At 40.8% G+C, this 23,546-nt stretch overlaps 1 protein-coding gene across 1 annotated transcript in view; it reads right to left on the reverse strand.

The window, feature by feature from the left end:
- The window catches only part of ANKFN1 (ankyrin repeat and fibronectin type III domain containing 1), a 299,871-nt gene that overhangs the window by 49,468 nt on the left and 226,857 nt on the right, over nucleotides 1-23,546 (reverse strand). Inside the window, exons 8-13 of the mRNA XM_042915828.1 lie at nucleotides 21,493-21,590; nucleotides 19,075-19,165; nucleotides 13,644-13,751; nucleotides 5,476-5,575; nucleotides 5,034-5,166; nucleotides 4,454-4,570 (exon numbers count right to left, since the gene is read on the reverse strand). Coding sequence (XP_042771762.1) covers nucleotides 4,454-4,570; nucleotides 5,034-5,166; nucleotides 5,476-5,575; nucleotides 13,644-13,751; nucleotides 19,075-19,165; nucleotides 21,493-21,590 — 647 coding nt within the window. The remainder of the gene's footprint in view (nucleotides 1-4,453; nucleotides 4,571-5,033; nucleotides 5,167-5,475; nucleotides 5,576-13,643; nucleotides 13,752-19,074; nucleotides 19,166-21,492; nucleotides 21,591-23,546) is intronic.

Raw genomic sequence — 23,546 nt, forward strand, 5'->3', positions numbered from 1 at the left:
TCTATTTAAACTTTTTGCCTGCTTTTTGTAAATGAACACATAATAAGATGATGAAGTATTGGAAAGAATGTAGGCTTTAGAGTTATACAGATCTGGATTTGTATCCAGACTCTGCTACTTCCTATTAGTGCAACCTTAGGCAAGTTATTTAACCCTTCTAGGGCTCAGTTTTACCATCTGTCAAATGAGTATCAATAATACTACATTCTTGGGCCACCTGCATGGCTCAGTTGGTTAAGTGTCCGATTCTTGGGTTCGGCTCAGGTCATGGTCTCACAGTTTTGTGAGTTTGAGCCCCGTGTTGGACTCTGAACTGGAGCTTGCTTGATTCTCTCTCTCTCCCTCTCTCTCTCCTCCTCCCCAACTCACACTGTCTCTGTCTCTCTCAACTAAATAAATAAACTTTAAAAATATACTACATTCTCATTAGGGTGTGGTATAGATTAAATGAGATATAGTTTGTAAAGCACTTATCACAGTGGCTGGCATGTATTCTGTGAAATAAATGAAAGTTGTTGTTTCATGATTATTGCCTATTATGTATTAAAGGACTTCACTATAGGGAAGAAATTGGAACACAAGGCACCTGGTGCACAGTGTTTGGTATGCCCTGAGATAAAGGTATGTCAGTATGCTGTGGAAATAGGAGGGAAGGGAAGATGGCAATGAAGGCCTTTGTGTGCCGTGATAAAATGAACCACTCTTGAAAGAGTATGAGTCAGGCCAGAATCTTTTATTGGCTACCCTGGCAGAAGTGTGGAGGATGGATCGGAGAGTATTAACACTGGAAGCTGGAGCATAGCTTTGGAGGCTTTTGATATAACTGGAGTAATCAGGCAGTGGCTGTGATGCTGGAAAGGGGAGGACAGCACAGTGAAATAAACCAGAGGTAGGATCACAGGATTTATGTATGGCTGATGCCAATCAAGCTGTTTTTTAAAAGTTTTTATTTATTTTTTTGAGAGATAGTGTGAGCAGGGAAGGCGCAGAGAGAGGGAAGGGGCAGAGAGAGAGAGAGGCAGAGAGAGAATCCCAAGCAGGCTTCGCACTCTTAGAGCAGAGCCCAACATGGGGCTCGAATTCATGAACCACAAGACCCATGACCTGAATGGAGAGCAAGAGTCGGACGCTTAACCAGTTTAGCCCCCCAGGTGCCCCACACTTTTTTACTTTCCTCATAACATTGTAAAAAATGTTAGATTAGCAAAGAGACCTAAAATATTAAGTAGCAGTTTCCCACATTCAGTTTTCTTCCTCTTCTGAAATGTTTCTCTGCCTTGTTACTCCCTCCCCACTGCCTAAAAATAAAAAGTGATTTCACTATTTTCAGACACTTTCATCCTAAAGATCAGCAAAGAGTTTGGGCAATAGGTCCTACAAAAAGAAAAAATAAAAAAGATGACAGTGACCCCAGTTGAATACCAGGCAAATAGAAATGTGAAGAGAAGGGAATGCATAGCAGTATAGCAGTGCTCTGGCCTTCTGGCCTTTGATGGGTGCTGTAAAGGGTAACTATTTACTGAGTACTATTTACTGGTCACTATGCAGGGCTGGTGAATTATTCAGGTGGTAACTATGGCATGAGGTACGTTTCTGTGATTTCCCTTTTCTTTCTGGTAAAATAGAATACCCCCAAGTGTGATCTTTGGAGTCCAGGGGTTGGAGAGACAAATACATTTATTTATCCAACCAGTACTTTTGTAATAGGAGGGATGAAAGAGAAAGTGGGGTTAATGCCAGGAGGCTTTTCAACTTGCTGGTAGGAAAAGAATTCCCATTTATTTTTTTCTTAATGAATTATACAGTGAAATCATCACCTGATATGGGGATGGAGATTACAGGGAAGGGATAGGGATGCAAGAGAAAGCAGGTTTTTAAATAGTTGCCTTATAGTTGGTGAAAGTGAAATTAGTAGAGAAACAGAATATGATCACTAGTTATATGTGAGAATTGCAGCCATGAATTTAATTAAAAAACCAGTCAGCCCCCCCTTTTTAAATTTATTAAAATATTTTTTAAATGTTTATTTTTGAGAGAGAGAGCGCACAAGTGGGTGAGGGGCAGAGAGAGAGGAAGACAAAGCATCAGAAGCAGGCCCCAGGCTCTGAGCTGTCAGCACAGAGCCCGACGCGGGGCTCAAACTCACAAACCGTGAGATCATGACCTGAGCTGAAGTCGGATGCTCAACCGACTGAGCCACCCAGGCGTCCCTCAGTCAGCCCCCTTTTATGGTGACTTTTATGCAGCAATGTGCAAGTACTCCAGTGTAGGCTTGTTGGATTCATCCAGGCTTGGATTTTTCCAAATAAATAATATGGGGGAGACAGTGGCCAGAAATTTAGAGTATTTTCAAGGGAATAATTAGGATGGGCCAAGGAATCTAAGCTGGACAAAACAGGAAATTATATCAGAAGGGGGTTGATGAATTATACAATATATATATCGGGGGGCCAGGGAAATCCAAGAGCCATTTCAATGAGACTAATTGAGTAGGGGCACACTGGTCATCATGGCTTCTCTCTAGCCCTTCAGCATCTAGCTGCATTGGCTATGACAGCTATACCCTTCTCATGTTACTGATACCAGATGAATGTGTTCTAGGAATGAAGAACCCTATTTGAAAAGTTGTTCAGTCTGTGATCCAAGCATGTCTGGGCTATATGGTGGGTTAATAGAGAGTCCATTGAGGTGTCTGAATCTCCTGAGAAAGAACTTGACTGATACCAAGGAGACTCCTGGGAATGAACTTTATCCTAAGAAAAGAACAGTTTCAGGTACAGCGGCTTGTTCTAACTCAAGCTGGTCAGTGATGAAAGGAAGGTGAGCTTTTTTTAAAAAAGGTCTTGGGGCGCCTGGGTGGCTCAGCTGGTTAAGCACCCAACTTTGGGTCAGGTCATGATCTCGCGGTCCGTGAGTTCGAGCCCTGCATCGGGCCCTGTGCTGACAGCTCAGAGCCTAGAGCCTGTTTTGGATTCTGTGTCTCCCTCTCTCTCTGACCCTCCCCTGTTCATGCTCTGTCTTTCTCTGTCTCAAAAATAAACGTTTTTTTCTTTTTTAAGTCTTTATTATTATTTTTTAATGTTTATTTATTTTTGAGAGAGAGATACAGGGTGTGAGTGGGGGTGGGGCAGAGACAGACACAGGATCCGAAGCAGGCCCCAGGCTTCACACTGTCAGCACAGAGCCTGATGTGAGCTTGAACTCACGAACTGAGAGATCATGACCTGAGCTGAAGTCGGACACTTAACCAACTGAGCCACTCAGGTGCCCCAGGAGGGGGAGCTTTGAATTCGGTACAGTCATCATGGCCCAGCTCCAAGAACTTCCCCTTGGGTTGAAGAAGATTTTGAAGTTAAGAGTGTGTTGAAGTTGAGAACACTGCTAAAATCTCTGAGGCTGCTGAACACACAAGATAATAACCTGCCTCTGCAGTGGAGTATAGCACAGAAAGAGTAAGAGTTGCCTTTCAGAATTATAATAGCAACACAGTAATTATTACTATTTCAGGTGGTTGAATTGTTAGTATTGTGTGGGTCAAGAAATGAAGTTCCTGTAATTGCTGGTGGGGGTGGAGCCACAGAAATATTTTTTTGTTGTTATGATCCTATTTTTATGCCTTGGCCAGTATGGCCTGGCCAAACACAGCTTACATAGATTCCTGTTATGTGTATTTCTGGGGTTTATGTAACTGACAGTTTTGTAGGGAAATACCGATCACTGCTAAAGGCTCAGTGATCTCTTAAAGACTCCAATTCCATGTAGCTAAGAACCACAAATTCAGCTAATACCAGAAGACAATGAAAGGAAATCCCAGAAGACCTTGGTTAAAATTCAGTGTAATTTCTAGGAGAGGCTCTGTAGCCTACAAATAATTCTTGCAGGGCTTGGGGACCTGGTCTGATTGGGTTAATAATATGGAAGGATGAATAAATTCAGAATTAAAGTTAAGCTTCTAAGAGTTTTCTTTCTTCTTCTTTTTTTTTTAAAGTAAGCAAAAATGTATGCAAATTCCTGTGCTTTAACAGAAGATCAAGCCAAGAAACTCCTCAAAATATCTTTTGGTCTCTTTTTCCATCTCTATGCACTAACAGAGCAGCAAGCGTTTGTCAGGTGATCCAGTCAAACTCCTCTTATTTTGCAGGTGATAAAACTGAGGCCCAGAAAGGAGAAATGATTAATATCAAACCCAGAAGTCAAGTCTCACATCTTGTTTAGGGGGGTCACTCCTAGACTCTTCAGGAGAGACCCTTGCCCCTCGTCCAGAAAATTGCCAAAGGCACAGATTCCCTACATGAGCTGAGTGCATCTCAGACTGCCTCAGAAGCCTTCATATGCTTAGGGATCTGGAGGAGAAAGGAGCCCATCCTTTTCCTTTCCAGGTGGGCCTGGTAACTGAACTGGTCGAGTTTTTCTAAGATTTCCTTGCAATATGAGTTGAAACCTGGCCTCTCACCTGTAGCTGGGCTGTTGCTGCGAGCATCTTCTGCCGAGCTTGTAGCACTGTGGATGAGGACATGGAGATGGGTACGCTTTGCCTCAACCACCTTATATCTTCCCACATACAAGACAGCTGCAAAAGAAGTCACGAGGTCATATCATCATCCAAGCCAGTACATGATTTAGGTTGTGGCATCAAAGCAAAAAGCAGGGAAAAGGAAACCTGACCCCTGATGTTTGTTCTGCAGTCCATTTTCAGATACATGCAAAACAACTTTTTGATCTCTGTCCAATTGGAAAAAGATCTGAATGTTAATGAAATAGTCAGATCCACAATTTAGTCTTTGCCAAATGATCCTATAACTCAGAATAGTGGAGACACAGTCTGACAGAATGCAAGCTTCTTTGCTTTGAAAATGTAATGTAGATGCTACTTTGGCATTTTTTATGGCATAGGGCATATCAGGGCAGAAAGAAGACCTTTGAGACAATTTCCTCCCACCCCAATACTTTGATCACTGGAGACTCCCCAACAAAGTTTTCAGAGACTTATGCACAGAAACATTGGTGCAAAATGAAGTCAGAACTCAGTATACCTTTGTGAACCACAGAAAATCCTGTGTAATGGAACTGGTGTGAGAGTCATCAATTTCAACAATCGGTATTTGATCTTCATTGGTGACTAACATATTGTCTTTGTAATAAAATATAACAGCTATGTAGAGTCCTCTAAAAAGAAAAAGCAAAATAAAAAAATTGTCTTCAAGAGTCTCCTCTACCAAGCTTGAATCATGGAAACATATATTTTTGCATGTGATAAAAGATCATTTAATATAACTATGAGCACAGTCTTGCTAGGTATGACATGGTCACAGACTAGTACTCACAGAAGTTGCTATCTTGCCCACATTCTCAGGAGAAAGTGAATCTCCTACTTTTCATAACAAAAAGGAAGTTTCTACCAAGTTTATACTTAGAACCCAAACCAGCTGATTCCTGAGAAGTTAAGACTTCCTGGAAAACCTGCATAGGACCCACCGTTTTAAGGTCTTCACAAACTTATTTGAGGAATGGAATAGGTGTTTCAGGCTCCTTGAGACTGACTGCTTGCGGCCTGTGGTTTGTAATTTTGAAGTTTCTGAAACACCGAAAAAAAAAAAAAAGTATAAACTCCATTGTCAGAGTAATAACACTCCCAGTATCTTCTTCTCTCCGTCCTGCCTTCCTCTCCCCTGTCCCCTCAGTGTTGCTTATCCTCAGTTTCATGTGGATCCAACTCATTCATTCTTACAAAAAGCTTTTATATCTTGAGTTGCTAGTGGTTAACTCAATTAATGATCAGCTCCTCAAAAATGTTGGAGATGAGTAACATTTATAACTCGAGGGGGACCCCTTCGGCATTTTGCTTATATTTTCCTGATGAGCAATTGATTATAATGTGGGATAAAAAGAAATGGAGTCAAACCCTTTGCCTCCTCCCATTGCCTTTAATATCCACACGTTTTCTCAATGCTGGCAAAGCTCTTCTTATTAGTTCACACATTTCATTACATTTTTTTTTCACTGTAAAATTAATACAAAAAGTTTGGAGAATAGATAAAAAGAACAAAACTCTACCCATATCATGTTGCCATTTTAGTACAACCACTGCTAGCATTCTGGGGCAATCAATCTTCCCCAGTGTGTATATGTTGGCTCACACTACTAGTTGTAGGCATAGGTTATGATTATCATCAGTACTATTCAGAAGAAGAAACAGAGACTAAGAGGTTAAAATAGATTGCCCAAGATAAAAGAGCCAGTGCCGAGAAAAACTGAGATGTTAATTTACTGAACAAATATTTGTTAGTACCCTACTACATACAGGGCTCTGTGGCTACATTTGGTGAGCAAATCATCCATTGCTGCTTCTGGTCACCCTTCTACTTAGAACCTGGAGATTTCACTGATAAAACTTGCAGACTTCTCCTAGTAGTCTTTACAAATAGTACTGCGTGGAGCTGAGCAAAAAGATCACTGATTTCAGTCCTCGTGTTCTGTGTAATGGAGGGAAGCTGAGGTTGTTGGGGTCATCACCAAACTTCTGACAGACATGTCACTGGGGTAAGAATATCATCTACATCACTGCTGTTAGGCATGGAAACCTGGGTGGATGGCCCACGGCTGAGGCCCAGCGTGGCTCTGCTTATGATCCTATAGGAACAGCTGGGAATAAGTGGACTGACAAACATTCATGCCAGCTTCAAGCTAGTGCTGGTAATGGTTATTCCTGCCAGAACAAAGCAAAACATTTTTTTTTTTTTTCTGACTTAAACATGAATTTGGCTGGTCATACCGTGCTTGAAAATGCTGCTGCTGGGACTTCCGGTTATAGGCAGCATATTGAACATACTCATCACATGCTACTCTCTCCTAAAATCTCACTAAAACCAGAGTAAAGAGATTAAAAAATAAAAAGGAAACTCCATAAATCTATAGAGACAAAGAGATGGAAAAGGAAACAAAAGCAAGTGAACTTGGTAGCTGGAAAGCAGATGGACAGATGGATTTAGCAGACTTGAGAAAGATGAGTCCTAAGCCAGCAGTGGAGGAGGCTGAGAAGTAACCTGATTCACCCCTTGGGCACCACATACTGCTGGAAGTTGGGGATAAGTGTGGAGCTAAAATCAGAGGGATTTGTTGAAGTCTGTTTAAAAAGCAGTTGGACTTCTAGATCTCCTCTAATCTGCATAGCTGGACAAATACCCCTTCCCCACTCTAGAAAAAAGCTCTAGTGGCTTATTCTCTGAAAAGCATAAAATTTGGTTTCTAGAGTGGGAGACATGGGGTACAGTTAAAAATGGGGGTGGGAGAATAGTACTGTATCCAAAACAAGTGATTAAATGAACATTTCCATACAGATGATTTTCCCATTGGGCTCTCAGAACCCTGGTGTTCAAACTTACACCCTCCGGGAAGGACACTGGAGGAAACTTTCTGGAGACTCTGACCAGACTAAGAGAATCCACTTAAAGCTTCCGACATTGCTTTCAATGGTTTCCTAAAGAAAAGCCCATGCCAGGCACCTGGGTGGCTCAGTCGGCTAAGCGTCTGACTTCGGCTCAGGTCATGATCTTGCGGTTTTTGAGTTCAAGCCCTGTGTCAGGCTCTGTGCTGACAGCTTGGAGCCTGGAGCCTGCTTCGGGTTCTGTGTCTCCCCCTCTCTCTCTGCCACTCCACCACTCGCTCTCTCTCTCTCTCTCTCTCAAAAAAAATAAACATTAAATAAAAAACTTTTTAAAAAAGGCCATGCCAGATCACCCTACAGTGAAGCCTATAAATAAAGAACTTTATCCATGTACTCAGAGCTTCCCAACAGCTACTGAGCTCTCTTCTCTTAAATCTCAGTAAACATCCAAGGATCACCAGGCAGTTGTGAAAAGCATCTAACAGGAAAAACAGAGGCCCAAACCAAAGAAATAAAAGGGCAATTCAGAGGAGAGACTATGCTGAGAGAAGAAAATACAAAATGAAACAAAGCCTATTATTAATAGCCTTAAAGATAAGCAGAGGCATTGCAGCCTTATAAAAAGGATAGAAGTTTCTAAGAGAAACATTCAGAGAATAAAAGAGAGCACTGGAAATTAAAAACATACTATCAAAAACTGAAAAACCCAATGGAAGGCTTAGAAAATGAGGTTGCAGAAATCTCTGAGAAAGAGCAAAAGGCCATGGGGATGGAAAAGTAAAAGAGAAAAAGAAATATTAACAGGATAACCTAGAAGGTTCAACACCAGACTAAGAGTTCTAGTAGGAGGGAGCAGAGAAAAAAGAGGGGGAGAAATAATTAAGAATAGGCCCCATAATTGAAGGGGGTAACTTTCCACATTGAAAGGGCCAGCCCAACAGACTACAATACATCCACACTAAGGTATTTTTTATATTTTTATATTATTTTTTTATATTATTAAATATATTAAGAGGATGAGGGGTAGCAATTGTAATGTGCAATTAAGAGCAGGGAGGGAACAAAAAGAGAAATCATCCTTAGGTAATGCCTCAACTAAAAAAAAAAAAATCAAGAAGTAGCATATAAACATGTGATATGGAGACATGAAGAAAACATAAAAACAGATTTTAGGGTACTGAAGATAAAAAGAAATTTAAAACCTTCCAGAGAAGAAAAACAACAACATCGGTACCCTATAAAACCTCTGGAGTCAGAATGACATCAGACTTCTCAGCACTGAAAGCTAGAAAAGAACAAAGCAACACCTTCAAAACCTGAAAGAAAATTATTTCAACCAACAATTCTATCCTTGGGGCCCCTGGGTGGCTCAGTCGGTTGAGCGTCCAACTTCGGCTCAACTCCCGGTTCATGGGTTTGAGCCCCCGGAATCGGGGTCTGTGCTGACAGCTCAGAGCCTGGAGCCTGCTTCGGATGCTGTGTCTCCCTCTCTCTGTCCCTCCCCCACTGGTGCTCTGTCTGTCTCTGTCTCTCAAAAATAAATGAACGTTAAAAAAAAAAAAAATAAAAGAATTCTATCCTTAAGTGAGTGGTAAGTAGAACAAATGCATTTTTAGACATGGAGTGTATCTAAAATTTAGTTCCCAAGAATCCTCTCAGGAAATGACTAGAGTAAGGGCTCCACCAAAATGAAGGGCTAAGAAAAAGTTAAGACCTGGGATACAGAAAGAAGCAATCCAGTATTGGAGGGTGGCCAAAAGACTCCTCAATATGGTGGTGAAAGGACATCCCAGGGTGCCAGCTGTGCACTGGACACAGGCAGCCAGCAACCAGTCTAGATTGGAGCAGTTCAGAGGGCTCTAGGAGAGGTTTCTTTAAGAAGATGTAGTTGAAACAGTACTAATATATTTGATTGTATTGAGAGAAAATTGATACAACTGGAGAAAAGCTTGGGGATTAACTAGTTGTGACCACATAGAAAAACAAGCAAACATACAATGAAAGATGACTCTTTTAACGACAGGGAAAACAAAAAGTTATCCAGGAAAGGGAAACAGTCATTGAATTAAGTGATCGTTATAATGTGAGCAATAAATACTGATCTTACTAAAATTACAATAGAAATATATTAGGAGGATGAAGGGTAGGAGGATGAATATGTATGTAAGGGGGGGGGGAGGAAAAAAATCATCTTCGTGAGCTAATGCCTCAAATTAAAAACACATCAAGAATCAGCAATGTAAATGTTACTTAGAGATATGAAGAAAATATCAAAAGAACTGGCTAAAAGAATGGAGTCTTTGGGAAATAAAAAATGGAGAATGGGAGGAATTGCTTTTTTTTTAAGTAATAAAGCTCAAGTGCTTTACTTACTTAAAGTCATTCAATCCTTAAACAGTGGCTGGCAAGTATGTATAATTCTTACTGCATTTTACAGGTGAGCAAAAATGAGGTTTAGAGAGGTTAGGTAACTTGCTCAAGGTCACACAGCTAGTAAATGTCTAGTCTGAATTTGAACCCCGCTAATCCATGATCTTAGCTGTTTATGCTAAGATAACTCTCACATTATAGTCATACATAATGTAAATTAAAATGAAGATTAGACTGAAAAAGGAAGAAAAAAACTGAGAAATGCTCCTACTATCTGGGAAAGGGGCCCATGCAAATGTTAAGTATTCCAGGTCTCCTCACTCTGGGCACATGACAGAATTTCACTTTTTGGAACCCTTGTGGTTGGGTGTGGCCATGTGGCCAATTCTGGCCAATGAGTTTTGAGTGTAAGCGACATACATAAAGTCCTGTCCATATGAGACATTCAAGTGTTCCTTTTCCTTCTCCCAGGGTGCAGACAAATATTTCTAGAGAAAGGATGGTGACAACACAGAAGGACAGCCCTCAGCTGACCAGTGGTAGACATACAGCTTGGGTGAGAAATAAATATCTGGGGGGGGGGGTCATTTGGTTATTGCAGCATATTATAGCTCATCTTGACTGATTCAGGGTCTATACTGACACACTGAGTCACTGATAGAGTGGCTTCTACTCTGGCTTCTGGCTCTGTGTAGCTCAGGACTCTGGAACAGTGTTCAGTTTTCTGGACTCCGAATGCATTAGTTCTTTAGCTTTTAAGTGCTTGGAACATAGGGAGTTTATTTTATTCATACTGATATGTCTAGCACCTGACACATAGTAGGCAGTGTTTCAATTAATGTGTGCCACTTGAAAAATTGGATAACTGAAATTCACTCCCACAGGGTATTGCTATGATGAACACAACTGGCTTCTTTATAACTCATTATGCCAGGGTATAAACTGTGTGAATAATAAAGGCTGCTCAACATCTCCACTGAATTTGCATCCCAGTCCTGAACATGCAGATTAACTGCAGCCACTTTAACCAAAATACAGAAATCAATGTGGGTTTTGGTATCTCCCATGTGAGGCTTTGGTAGGAGAAGGGTTGTTTTATTATTAATTCCACATTTGGAATATGCTGTGTATTTACTGAGTACTCCACGCTCATTACAGTGGAGTCAGTGATTACATGTTAGTTCTAGGATTTATCAATAAAGAGATAAAGAGAGACTCCATTCTTCATCTGGAAGAGCAACAAAAGGAAAACAAGCTAGAGTTTGCAGAGTGCCTGTACTATGCCAGGCGAGTTTAGTACATTATTTAACTTAATCCCCATAACAATCCTGAAAGATAAATACTGTCATCCTGATTTTTCTGATGGGGAAGCTATGGCTCAGAGAGATCAAATGCTTTTCTCAGGGATACAGAGCTAGTAAGTAGTAGAAATGGGATTTGAACTAATTATTTTTTCTAACTATAAATTTGACATGCACTCAACCACACAGATCTCAATGTGGTTGAGTATTTTATTGTTTATTTATTTATTTTGAGAGAGAGAGAGAGAGCAAGTGAGCATGAGCAGGGGAGGGGCAGAGGGAGAGGGAGACAGAGAATCCCAAGGAGGCTCTGCATTGTCAGCATAGCCCAACATGGGGCTCGAACTCACAAACCATGAGATCATGACCTGAGGCGAAATCCAGAGTCAGATGCTTAACTGACTGAGCCACCCAAGGAGCCCTGTAGTTGAATATTTTAAATAACAGTTTTGTAGTTTTCTGTATGTAATACCTAATTATCCTTGGTTTATCCTTCTAGGCTTAGAGTAATGTTAAATTATCTTAAAATCATTCCTTTTTTGTGGGTGAGGTAATTTCCTTTATCTTAACATATTGTAGGTCAGCATTTTCCAAAGTCCATGTCTTGGAATACTAACTCTGTGAAAAAAGTTATACAATGACTTTGCAAATAAGTTTGGAAAATGCTTGGTTAACCAAATTCAAAGTGTCTCTTTATTAGAGTCTTTACTATTGTAATATCGATTTTACATTTCCAGGAAAGGGATGTGTAATGCAACATTTTCCAAACTTACTGACCAGAGACTTTTTCAGCTGAGCATCTTATACAACCACTGTTCTTTGGGATACTTTGGGTACTGTTTAAATGTCTAGAGTACATTTCAATATAAAAAATATTTTTTCCTTTTTGGGAAGTTCTATTTATGCCTTACTTAAATTTTTCCTGACATTGTCTGCATATTTACATCCCTGTGGGGGAAAAGCATATACATGCTGAAAGTTAAATGGAAACTATTGAAATAATTGGGCTGTCTAGATAATTTATTTCTTGATTATTAGATAGTTACCCAACAATAATGGGGAGAGCATCTAAATCCTCAGATAATATATATATATAAAAAAAAAACAACTACCTCTCATTCTCGTGAGTAGTTTTAGCTTTCTTCCCCTGGTAAAGACTAAACACAAAGTGGCTTATGAATTGCAAAGAATCATCTATCCAGTTGCTTTATTACCTTCGCCTGCCATACAAGAACCAATGGTCAGGGGAATGATGGAGAGAGAGGCAGAAGAGAGAAAGGAACCTAAATGATGCCTGGCCTAGTTAAATGAGCTCTGAGAACTGAGTGTACTTTGGTCAGTGTGGAATCTTTAAGGCCATGGTCTGGGTAAAGTTTTCCTTCAGATCTGGGAATGAAACTCATTTGAGTTTCCTTCTCAAACATGCATATTTACATTTTCTAATGAACCACTCATTAAAAGAATATTATTTTCTTACAAACACTTGTCCCCATTGCTAGCAAAAGCCAACATTTCTGAAGAGCTCTGTTGTTACACAGCAATTGGGACTCACTTTTTGCTAATGCTAAGTATGATTTTTTATACCTAGTCCAAACTCAGTTGCATCTCTTAGTTTCAGCCATGGATTTCTTACCTAGCTGGCCCAGCAGTGCCCTGAATCTGGAGAGTGCAATGCAGTTGGGATCTGATGGGTGAAGGAGCATGGAAAACGAAAACTTTATGGAGGCTTTAATTCTCCAAATAAAACTAAGTGCCTGCTCCACGAATCATTACACAGATCAGAAACCTGACCCTGTCCCATTTGAATAGCCCAAATAGGAGAGAAGTTTTTAAAAGCTTCTGAGAGATTTTCTGGGTATAGTTGGCCAGGTCTGGAGATGTGTGCTCTACTTTCTCCTAAGTAGTAGTACAGGGGACGATTAAAATTCAGGGTGAGATCAATCAACATCAGTGCCCAGTCCTAAAGGTAAGGGTGGGGGACACAAATGAGGTGTGGCAAGAAGATTGCGCTTAGAGACAGAAAAGCTAGGTCAGAATCTTGATTCTGTCTTTTCCTGGCAGTGTGACCTTGGTCAAGTCACTTAGCTTTAGTGGTAACTGCCAGCATGAGGATGAAAAAGAGACCGTGGATGTGAAATTGCATTGTAAGCTTTATTACAAATACACATGAAGGTTTCTTGTTGCTATTAAAAATTGGCTAAACTTCCTCAGGGATGCTCACGGAGTTTTCCTGGGGACTGAAAAGTTTGAGGGTGAATATCTCAAAGACCTGGGACACTGAGGAGTTTTGTGGAGGGACAACTCAAAGGGAAGGGAACTGATGGCAGCCGCTGTTTTTCTTGTGCTTTTTTTCAAACTGTTTGCATGGAGAGAGGGTAAGACAGAAAGAAAGGAAGGGAATGAAGGAGAGGGAAGTCTCTTCTGAAGGGTTAAAGCAAGATAGTGCTGTAAAGTGATTCCAGATGTACAAATATTAATATCTCTCTCTCCCTGATGAATGAGAAGGTATGACCCAGTTAGGAAACTGCTAAAATTACCGGCGCCACCGAGACCTCAGTCGATGGCCCAGCGCAGATTTTTATCCTTACCCCGGCAACTATAATGCTGATGAAGGGCTCGGACCTGCTGCAGCAGACCTTCCAAAACTTCACTCTGTCCCTTGTGTCTGGGCTCTCTGTCGTCACAGTCTTTCCAGTCTATTGAACAAAAGAAACAAACAGAATGAAATTTTAAAGCAAGGAGGCCTCTCCCCGGAGGCGCTGCCTCAGGAGCTGGGCTCTGCTCACACTCCCCTAGACTCTGGATGAGCACCTGGCACTCGCACAGCTGGCAGTCAGTGCCAAGGGTTTGCAGCTGCCATTGTTCAGGGCCCTGTGCAAAACAGTAATTGTGGTTGGGTTTTGTGTGTGTGTGTGTTGGGCAGTTTTAGGGCAAGAGAAAATGGTGACTGAAAGCCAAAAGAAAACAGGGAATCTGGGAGTCCGGTTTCTCCTCCCCAGCTCCTTACCCTCCTTTCAGCATCCCGGGTCCTAATCAGTTCCCCTGCCACCTCTCCACTCAGCACCCCAAATGGCACCTGGATCTCCACAGTAGGAAAGAAAGGGGTGGGAATGTGCAGACTAGACGAAATCCACAGTCCCAATGCTTTTATTGTAGGTTTCACACTTTTGGCCAAATTGACATTTCTTTCCAAGGAAAGAGCCCATGTCAGATGCCAAGAAATGGAAATCTACATTTCGCTCTAATGAATGTCTGCTTTGGTTAGCTGGCACAGCAGCCCCTGTACATACTCTGAGCCACCAACCACCCTGTCTGCTCAGTCTCTAAATATACAGTATTAGCTTACATGGCAAATTTAAATTGCAATACCCACTGAGATTTTTCTCCCCCTTCTATTTTCATTCCATTTGGCTATAATGATATCAAGAGTAATAACCCATACGGGACTAATGTCAAGATTGTAATTCTGCTGTCTCCGACTCTGATTTTTTTTTTTTTTTCCAGCAGGTCTGTCATTTCATAGTGCATCCCATCTTCTCACTATCCACTCAGTTTTACTTTCTGAATCTTTTAAAAGCAACAACTTAAAGCACTTCTTGGTTGAAATACTTGCTCTAAAAATGCTAGTCATTCTTTTCTAGTAAGGCCAGTTAGTTCATAAGTGTATCTGAGGCTTCAATTCTAACTGAATGTGTTTCAAATTCTCTCCCCCCAGGTTTATTTTAAAATATGGAGTCTGCCTTGTTCAGAAAGTTAAGCAGATGTCCTGATGGTCAAAGTTAGATAACCATTGGTCCATCCACGGCCTAGTAGTACAGCACAGTTGGAAAGAACACAGGTTCTGGAGTCAGAAAAACCTGCGTGTGACTCCTGGCTCTTCGGACTCCTGGTTCAGTATCTGTAGGGCACATTACTTATGCTGACAAGGCCTCTACTCTGTAATGTGAAAAATGAACACAGCACCTACCTTGCAGGGCTTTTTGTGAGGACTAAATGAGAGGTTTATTAGGTACCCAGTACAATGCCTGTTAATGGCATTATGTCAGTCATAACTAATCATAACTTAGAAAGAAGGGAATTCTCTGAGGAAGAGTTAACTCCCTGTGTAGCGAGTATGGAAACATAATTTCTCACCCTATCACATGATTCCCTGTGAAGAAGGAGACCTCAGACATTTTTGAATCCTTCCTGCTTCCTACCCTTCCCCATGTGTCCTTCTCCATTTTACCTCTCAGAGACGGAGCCCTGGAGAGAACCATTCCAATTCTATGTTACTCAGCTTATCTGGGGGCGTAGCCAGGCCCATAACGTAGTTACATGGCCCTCCATATAGTGCTCCTTTCCTTATGCTGTGGACACGTTTTCTTTTGTTTTGTTTTGTTTCTTTTGGGAAGGAGGGTCAGAGCTTGGTTGGAGTTTGTGTGGTGTGGCTTAGTTGTGGTCAACTCTGGAGACAGGGAATTGGCATAGGTGCCTTCTGTAGACTCTGTTCCTTGTGGGCAGAAACCGTGACTTAATTTCTCTTTGCCTCAGGTTTCTTCTCTGCAAAGTGAGTTTTTGAATATTTTTTAAAGGTTGTTTGAGGTTTAGAAAACCAACGTATGTAAAACACCATTATGGGCACATTAGGGACACTTGTTAAGTGTTGGTGAGGCATTGTGAACAGAAGGATGGTGTTCAGGTAGACTGGACTGGGGAAGGTGCTTTTACTGGTAAATTTGGAAATGTTTGAGGAAGTGAACTCCCAGTGATCCTCCGCCTTATTTGCAGTGTCCCTGGTAGTAGGGCACAGTGATAATAGATGCTGCTGTCATGGATTCCCAACGGCCATTCTGAGTTTGTTCCCGCCGTTGAAAAAATGCATCTGTAGTGCTCATAAGATGATTAATGTTGTTTGCTTGAGTAAGACTCCTGGGTGGCTGAGTTATTATGTGGCCCTGCACTTAGTAATACGTTCTAATGTGTGTTAATACCGCCATCGATGCAGGGGGAGCTGACATGGAGCTGGCTCTTTCCGCCGAGCCCCATTACGTCAGAGGCGAGCTCAAGCTCGAAGATTGCTAATGCTAAATTGCAGCCCAAGTGAGCACTGGACATGATGCCAAGGTTTTTGGAAAGAATGAGTTTTTCTCAGAGATGTTTGGAAGGTTCTGATGACTACATAAAATAGGAGACTTTAGGGATGAGGGAGAAAATTGAAAATATATTAAGAAATCAGGAACCTGACAGGAATAAACTTAGTGTGGGAGGAAAAGAGCAGATTGTGCCACATAATACAGTTCAGTGTTCTGGTAATGAGACACTTCAATTGCAACACAATGCAGAGCTTACATTCACTGGCGATATCAGGGCTTTCCTGATCGTAACTCAGACAAGCCTGTCTGGGTCCTTTTCTCTTATTATGTACCATACCATATAACATAAGTCTATAAAAACACATTAAGGCCTTTTGTAAAAATATAAAAAAAAAGTTTTATAGCTTACTGGAACATATTACCAAATTTCCAATTACTCTGTCATGTTAGAATACATTGTCCTCTAGTAAATATCTGAATACTGATATCTGTTGCATCACAATGTCATAGTCTGTTTATAAATAGAAGCAGAGTCTTATATTGTTATTTTCCAAGTGATATGGCATGTCTGCAGCAACTATAATGGCATGTTTGGATTTTAGTTCTTTGCCAGATACCCTTACTAGTCAAATGGGCCATTTTAGAGAGCGTTGCCATTTGCTATGTTAATTAGCAATAAGTGACTCTTCCCAGTCCTGGACAACTGTCCTAGTCACTCTGGAGAAAGCCCTGAAGGGCTTTGAGGGAGAGTGTCTGAACAGAATTTGAAGTTTATAGAACTGGAGTCTGCCTTGTTCAGAAAGTTAAGCAGATGTCCTGATGGTCAAAGTTAGATAACCATGATCATTTTTTTTTTTTTTCATTTTCTGTTCCTTCTATCCCTTCATCTACAATAATAAATATATTCTTTTTTTTTTTTCCTAGAATGAGATTGGTTCCCTTAGTGTCTTAATCTTGAAGCATTCCCAGTTTGTGTTTCTGATGTCTACAATAAGAAAGATGTCCAGATAAGACTGGAATAATTAAATCATTGAATGCCTACGGGACTCAGGGAGGGGCCTTAGAGAGCTCTGGTGTCAGTGGTCCAAGGCCCTGTATGACCTGGCGTCACTCCCGGAGTGACAGTCAGGAATGGTTGGCTAGCTGGCTCTTAGTCTGCTTGTCTGCCTGATGATGGGGCACTAGTTCCCAAAGCATAGGAGATGTGGTATGGGTCCAATCAGTTCAGGCCTGAATCCTGGCTCAGCCACATATGAGTTGTGACCTCGGACAAGGCAGCATCCTCTCTGAATCCCAATTTCCTTATTAATGGAAGAGGAGGACAGCATAGTGGTTAAGAACAAGGGCCACTGGGTTTGGACCTGACTTCAGTGCTTGCTAATTTTGTGGTGTTGGGCTCTATGCCTGTACCTCTATGTTAGTAGGTCCCTCCCCGGTAAAATGAGACTACTAATAAAACCACCTCAATAGGTCTGTTATGAAGATTGAATGAGTGGATCCCTGTAAAGCTCTTAGATTAATGTCCAGCATATAATGAGTCTAATGACTGTTGGCTCTGATGTTCAGAGTGATGCAGAAGATGATGACAGTGCTTATCCACAAGACAGGAACAGTGGTGAAGGACTGAGGTGAGGGTTTAGTGAGACACTGACGAAAGCCCATAACATGCCACCCGATTCGTGCTTGGCCCTAGGTAAAGGGTTGTTCTAAACACGAAAAGCACATAAATACATAAAAAAGAAAACTAAAGAGTCTATAATCTTATACCCCAAATACCCACTGCCAAATATTGATAGTTATGTGCAGACGTGCCTTCCTAGTAATAATCAAACTCACAGCTTAAATATGTGCTAGAAAATTTTGCATTATGTTTTTATATAAAACTTCCAAAGTAAGAGTTTCTTCCACACAATGTAGTTTTTTTAAACACCATTTTTAGTGGCTGCCTTTTGTTTTATAATATGGATATGTAAATACCATACTTTATTTAACCATTGAATTGATATTGGATATTTGTTCTCCCTACCATACACAATATTTCACTATATCAATATATTGCTATAGTGCACATAATTGTTCATAATTGTTTGTCTGCATTTGTTTTCTTGGCTTCGATTCCTAGATATGTAATTATGGGGTAAAAAGAAATGAATGTTTTTATTATGACAAATTGTGTCTCACAAAGGATGTAGCAGTCTGCACTCTCACAAGAAGCATATGATACCATTTTGAACTATCACATTCATGGAGATTTTTTAAAAAATGAAAACACAGTTCAGAGCAATAGGCTCATTATACAGAAAAATCCATCATATGATATATTTAGAGATGCTTCTTCTGGTTAAGAGAGAGTTACCAAATATACCAGACATAAGTTACTAATCTTTAAATAACTAGAAGTGGCTTTTGTTGGGGTTTTCAGCTCCCACTATAAATATTATATATTTGTAGCAGAGGGTAGCAGAGTGCCTGTTACTAAGAAAGCTTCTTTTTCTGACATTGTGTCAGAAGAATATCTCATTCTCTTATCAATTGGATGTGGGTGAGGGAGTGAGGAGGAGAGGAGAGCTAGAATGGGCTGGCCACTCCCTCTGCTGTCATTCCCCACATCCCCACGAAAGTCTTGGGAAAGGTCAGATTGGACTCCTACAGATTTGGAGAGGTTAAGGAACTTTTGAAGGCCACGCGGCTAATAAAATGTATCATGGGTACCGAATTTGGTCTTGCCGGTTCCAAATTCCCTCTCCTCTCATTCCACCGAGTTGCCTCCCAAGGGAACATTTCTGCAGAGGAATCCTTCATTATGTGGCCCAGAGGCTACTCTGAGGAGGTTTTGTTAGTCCCCAGCAGTGGGGAGAGGGAAAGGCAGTGGTGTCCGGAGGATGGATGGAGGGGGAGTTGGAGCCTGTTGCCAGGCTTGAGAGAGTTCACAGCCACCACCTACTGGAAGGCGAGGCACATGCCGGAGTCGTGGTCTGAGCAGGTCCCCATCCCTTCATGTTATAAGCCGAGACTTGAACAAAATACTGTTGGCCCTGAAAAGTATCGAAATAGAGAGAATGATGCATTAGGAATTTTACTGAATCACTTTAGTCTAGAGTCCTGTGTCCAATGAACAACTTGATCCCTTGGGAAATCCACTAGCCATACGTTAGCTTTCTAGCTTTTATTGACTATCACATTTATTTATGTGTAATGATAAACATTTTGGGGTGCTCTCAGTTTCTATGAGCTTCCCCCCCCAAATTATACACTGATTATTAAAAGTCAAGTTTTACCAAAAACAGCAATTCCTCACCTCTTTCTCTTCATTTTCCCCTCCCCAGAGGCAGTCACCATCATTTTTATGAGCTGATTGACTTGCTTTTAAAATTAAGAAGTTACAATGCACGTATTTTCATAATAGTACATCAGAGATGTGGTTCATTCATTTAGGGGCTGCATAGTAAGTACTAAACTTTGGGCAAATATTGTCATTTATGTAACCAGTCCCCTACCAATGAACATTAAGATTGTTTCTACATTTTATGGCATATTAAATAATGCTTTGCTTCTTTGATTTTACTTCAAGTTTAAAACCATTATTAAAACAATGGTTATATTCTTTAATGTCTTATGACACTAAAAATTTAGTTGTGTTGTTTACTTGTAAACTTCAGATGTTTTGTATAGTTTTACATTTTTCCTTTGAGTTTTTTTTTCTTTACCCAGTGAACCCAAAGAGGCATTTTTGAAGCCAGCATTTGATAAACCATCCCTTGCAAAAATTGTAAAATAATGTTTGAAGTAAAAAAACAAAAAAACACAACCCAAAAACCAAAAAACAAAACAAAAAAACCCCACATCTTCGTAGAGCCTTTGCTAGAAATTTTAATAATGTTGGCCTTACCATATTATAAAGTTAATTTTTTTAACATTAAAAATAGGTTTCTACGTACTTCAAGGTTATAGAGATTCCGCAGAAGTGTAAATCTACTTCTAGGCTTTTATGTGATTAGGATAGTGTCTGAATTGCTCTCATTGGACGACCAAGTGGAAAAACTTAATCCCTATAAAAATTAGTTCAAATATTAGAGAAACTCTCTGTGGAGAGTTTTCCATTTTTATCACAATATCACTTTTTCTTTTAAGCAAAGGAAATTCCCTAGGGTTCTCTTCTGGCCCTTTTCCATCATGTGAGCTATAGGGTTGGGAATCAGTCTTCTGCCGATAGCATCTCTGGGGGCCACCCACTCAGGGGTTTGTTTGTTCTGGTAATCCACAGTTTTGGCCCCTGGTGTAGACGTGTGATTAGGACTAAAAGTCAAGATTCTGTGGTGGTGACCCAACCACCAAGAATTCTGTTAGAATAGCTGGTTCAAACTTGAAGAGATGCAACCTAATGCAGCTTTTTCATGCTGGGTTTCAGGAGTACACTTTACACATAACTGGTTTAAAGGACTGATCTTTTTGAAAAACAACAAGACCAAGAAAATTCTCCCCCTACTTCTTGCATAGAAAGGTCCTAAGATAATTAAGGATTTTAATTGGAGTAAAAAAATAAAAACAAAAAACAAAACAAAACAAAAAAACCCTGACAGGTTTGATAAGTATACTTTAAAAACTTTACTAAAAAATATTCTGATGATTCAGTTTTGTTGCATTTTAATTACTTGAGGAGATACAGTGTTTGTTTCAGTATGAACTGATGTGCCAGGTATTTTTATTTTTTGCATTTCATATGCTCCTATGGTGTATAGTTGTATAAATAATTAACGTTTGAGTTTAGATTGATTAAACAAATAAGCTCAGCTTGTTCCAGTTTTTCATTCACAGTTTAAATTGGTTCAGGTTACTGAGAAATGTAGTGCCACCATATATAGTTTCTTTTCTGTGAAAGCAGATTTAGACAGATTTTTTTTTTTTTTTTTTTTTTTAATCAAGGGAAAAGGATTTCTCTCAGGAAATTGTATGACTCCAATAGATGACTGATCTCAACCAAGGCTATGGGGGTGAGGGTTAGAGGAGGCTGTTATTTTTACCATCAGACAGGGAGTCAAAATTGGATCTCTCCGAGCCTTTGATCCCCCCTAAAGATTAGACTGTGATCCAGAAAGCAGCAGCTTTCAAGGCTTGCATGAGGCCAGTCTTTTTCTGATCTCTGTAGAACATGTCAGCTTACAAAGTGGTTCATGCTGTCTGCTCAGTCCTTTGTGGAGTTCAGATTATGGATACCAGACATATCACACTTAACGAGTGGCAGTTGTTGCCAGAGGGCTGGGTGTTGGCTGTCGCTTCCAGAGTAGGCATTTGCTACCCGAATCCCAGCACAAACATCAGGAGCAGGGGAATGGGAAGCCTAATGGGAGGATTTGGCACTTACCGTTGTCAGTCCTGTGATTGTGCATCTCAGGGTCTGCAAGTTTTCCATGATGATCTCTCCAGCCAAAGGACGAAAGTCTTTAGACATGCTCCATTCCACTGGAAGGAGAGAAAGAAAAAGAGAACGAAATCCACTCACATATCAAGAAACATCACAGAAACTCTAGCAAAAGTCCCTCTCAAAAATGGTACGTTTATCCTCTTTTCCCTATATTTGCACATCTAACAATTTGCCTCGGGACAGCAATTCGGTTTCCAAGTCTCAATTATTTTTTAAAACAAGAGAGGAAGACAATTAACCATTCAGCAGTGATTAATACACCTTTAAGTGTGCATATGTGTATGTAACTGTGTACACATGTACATAGACACATGCATCCTCAGGCACATTATACATAACAGTTCACTGTAGGTAGAAGGTAAGTTATTTATTGCATGTAAGAAGTGAAGGGTACACTAGGACATTGCCTTCTGTTCGCTGCCCATATCTGATCTGGGCTTCAGCAATCTCCTGAAAGTGCTATTTCAAGGTCCCAGGGACGTTCTCATCCCAAACAAAGAAGACTCCTTTCATTTCCTGCTGGGTCATTTGACACCTTCTTCTGGAAGCACTCTCTTCCTCTAGTGTCTCGCACACTGCTCCCCAGGCTCTCCTTCTCCTCCCTGGTCCTGTCTTCCAGGCTTTTTCATTGGCTTCTCTCCAGCCTGAGGATTTGGGGTTTGTGGCTGACCTCTTCAGTGCTCCCCCTCAATCTGACATCCCCAGAGTGGGTATTCATTCACAGTTAAAGCTAACACCCAAATTCTAACACCCCTTCTTACCCTGAGACCATGTTCTTTCATATCATAGCATTTTCCATGGGTTCGAAAAACCATGGTCAGGAAAGATCAATTGTGCCTCATCAGTAAAAAGTAGAGTAAAAAGTGACAGCTTACCCATGGCAGGATTTAAGGCAATCCTGAATGAAGCAGGAGCTTAAGTCACAGGGAAGACAAGGCCTGCATGTTTTAAACCTCATAATGACGAGCTATCGGTTTTAAGATTTAAATTACATTCTCTATGACACTTAAGTACTTCAAAATTAAGCTGAACTATCCCTAAAGCCTGCTGCTTCTCGAGTCACACAATCCCTGTGCTTTAGGGCTGCTGCCCCTGTACCCTTGGCTCTGTCTCTGTATGTTCCTAGGAATCTGCCTTGTTCTCACTCTCTAGAAATTGCTTTCCTAAACTTCCTAGTGCTTTAATTATCTGCAGCAGCCTCTTCCTGGGAAATCCTGCCACTCTGGCCTCCCTTAATTTTTGCAGCCTTCTTCCCCTCCGTTTTGGTTGCACCCTTTCTTCCTACCTCCTGACCCCTCTTTCTGGGCTCTCCTTGGTTCCTCTTTTCCCTCTTCCTTTGCTGTAATGTTCCTTGCAGGCGTGGTTTTGGCTCTTTTCTCACTTTGCACGCTTGTCCCAAGCAGTGACCCTTTTCACTGTTATGGCTCCAATGATGGCTCTCAAAACTGTAACTCTAGGTCCGGCCTCTCTCTGGACTCGGACTTCCTCTTGCAGGTCTCCACATAAGTGCCCGCTAGTACTTCTCTTTGCCAAAACAGGTGTCTCCTCTTGTTTTCTCAGTTGTAGCTCATGGCATTGTCACACACCCAATCACCCAACTCCAAATCTCAGAGCATCCTTGCCTCCTCCCTTTCCCTAATTCCTCACAATCAGTTGATTACTAAATGCAGTAGGTTCTGCTTTAAAATGTCTCCCATAAGTTTCCCTCTCCCCTGCACACTGAAACTATTCTAGAACAGGACTTTATAATCATGCACATCAACTCTGCAATTCATTTTTTTAGAAGGAGGTATACCCCTGATTGATTAACTGATTAACTCTCTTAATTGATTTTTCTGTTCGTATTCTCACTCTTATGTACAATTCTCTTACAACAGCCTGAATTATAGTTTAAAAATTCAGATCTCATGATTTCATTCATCTTTTTACAGTGTCCAGTTGCTTTCAAAATAAAATGAAATGTTAACAGGGCATTCAAGGACCTTCATGATCTG

The sequence above is a fragment of the Panthera leo genome, chromosome E1 (genome assembly GCF_018350215.1).
Source record: "Panthera leo isolate Ple1 chromosome E1, P.leo_Ple1_pat1.1, whole genome shotgun sequence".
Lineage (NCBI taxonomy): Eukaryota > Metazoa > Chordata > Mammalia > Carnivora > Felidae > Panthera > Panthera leo.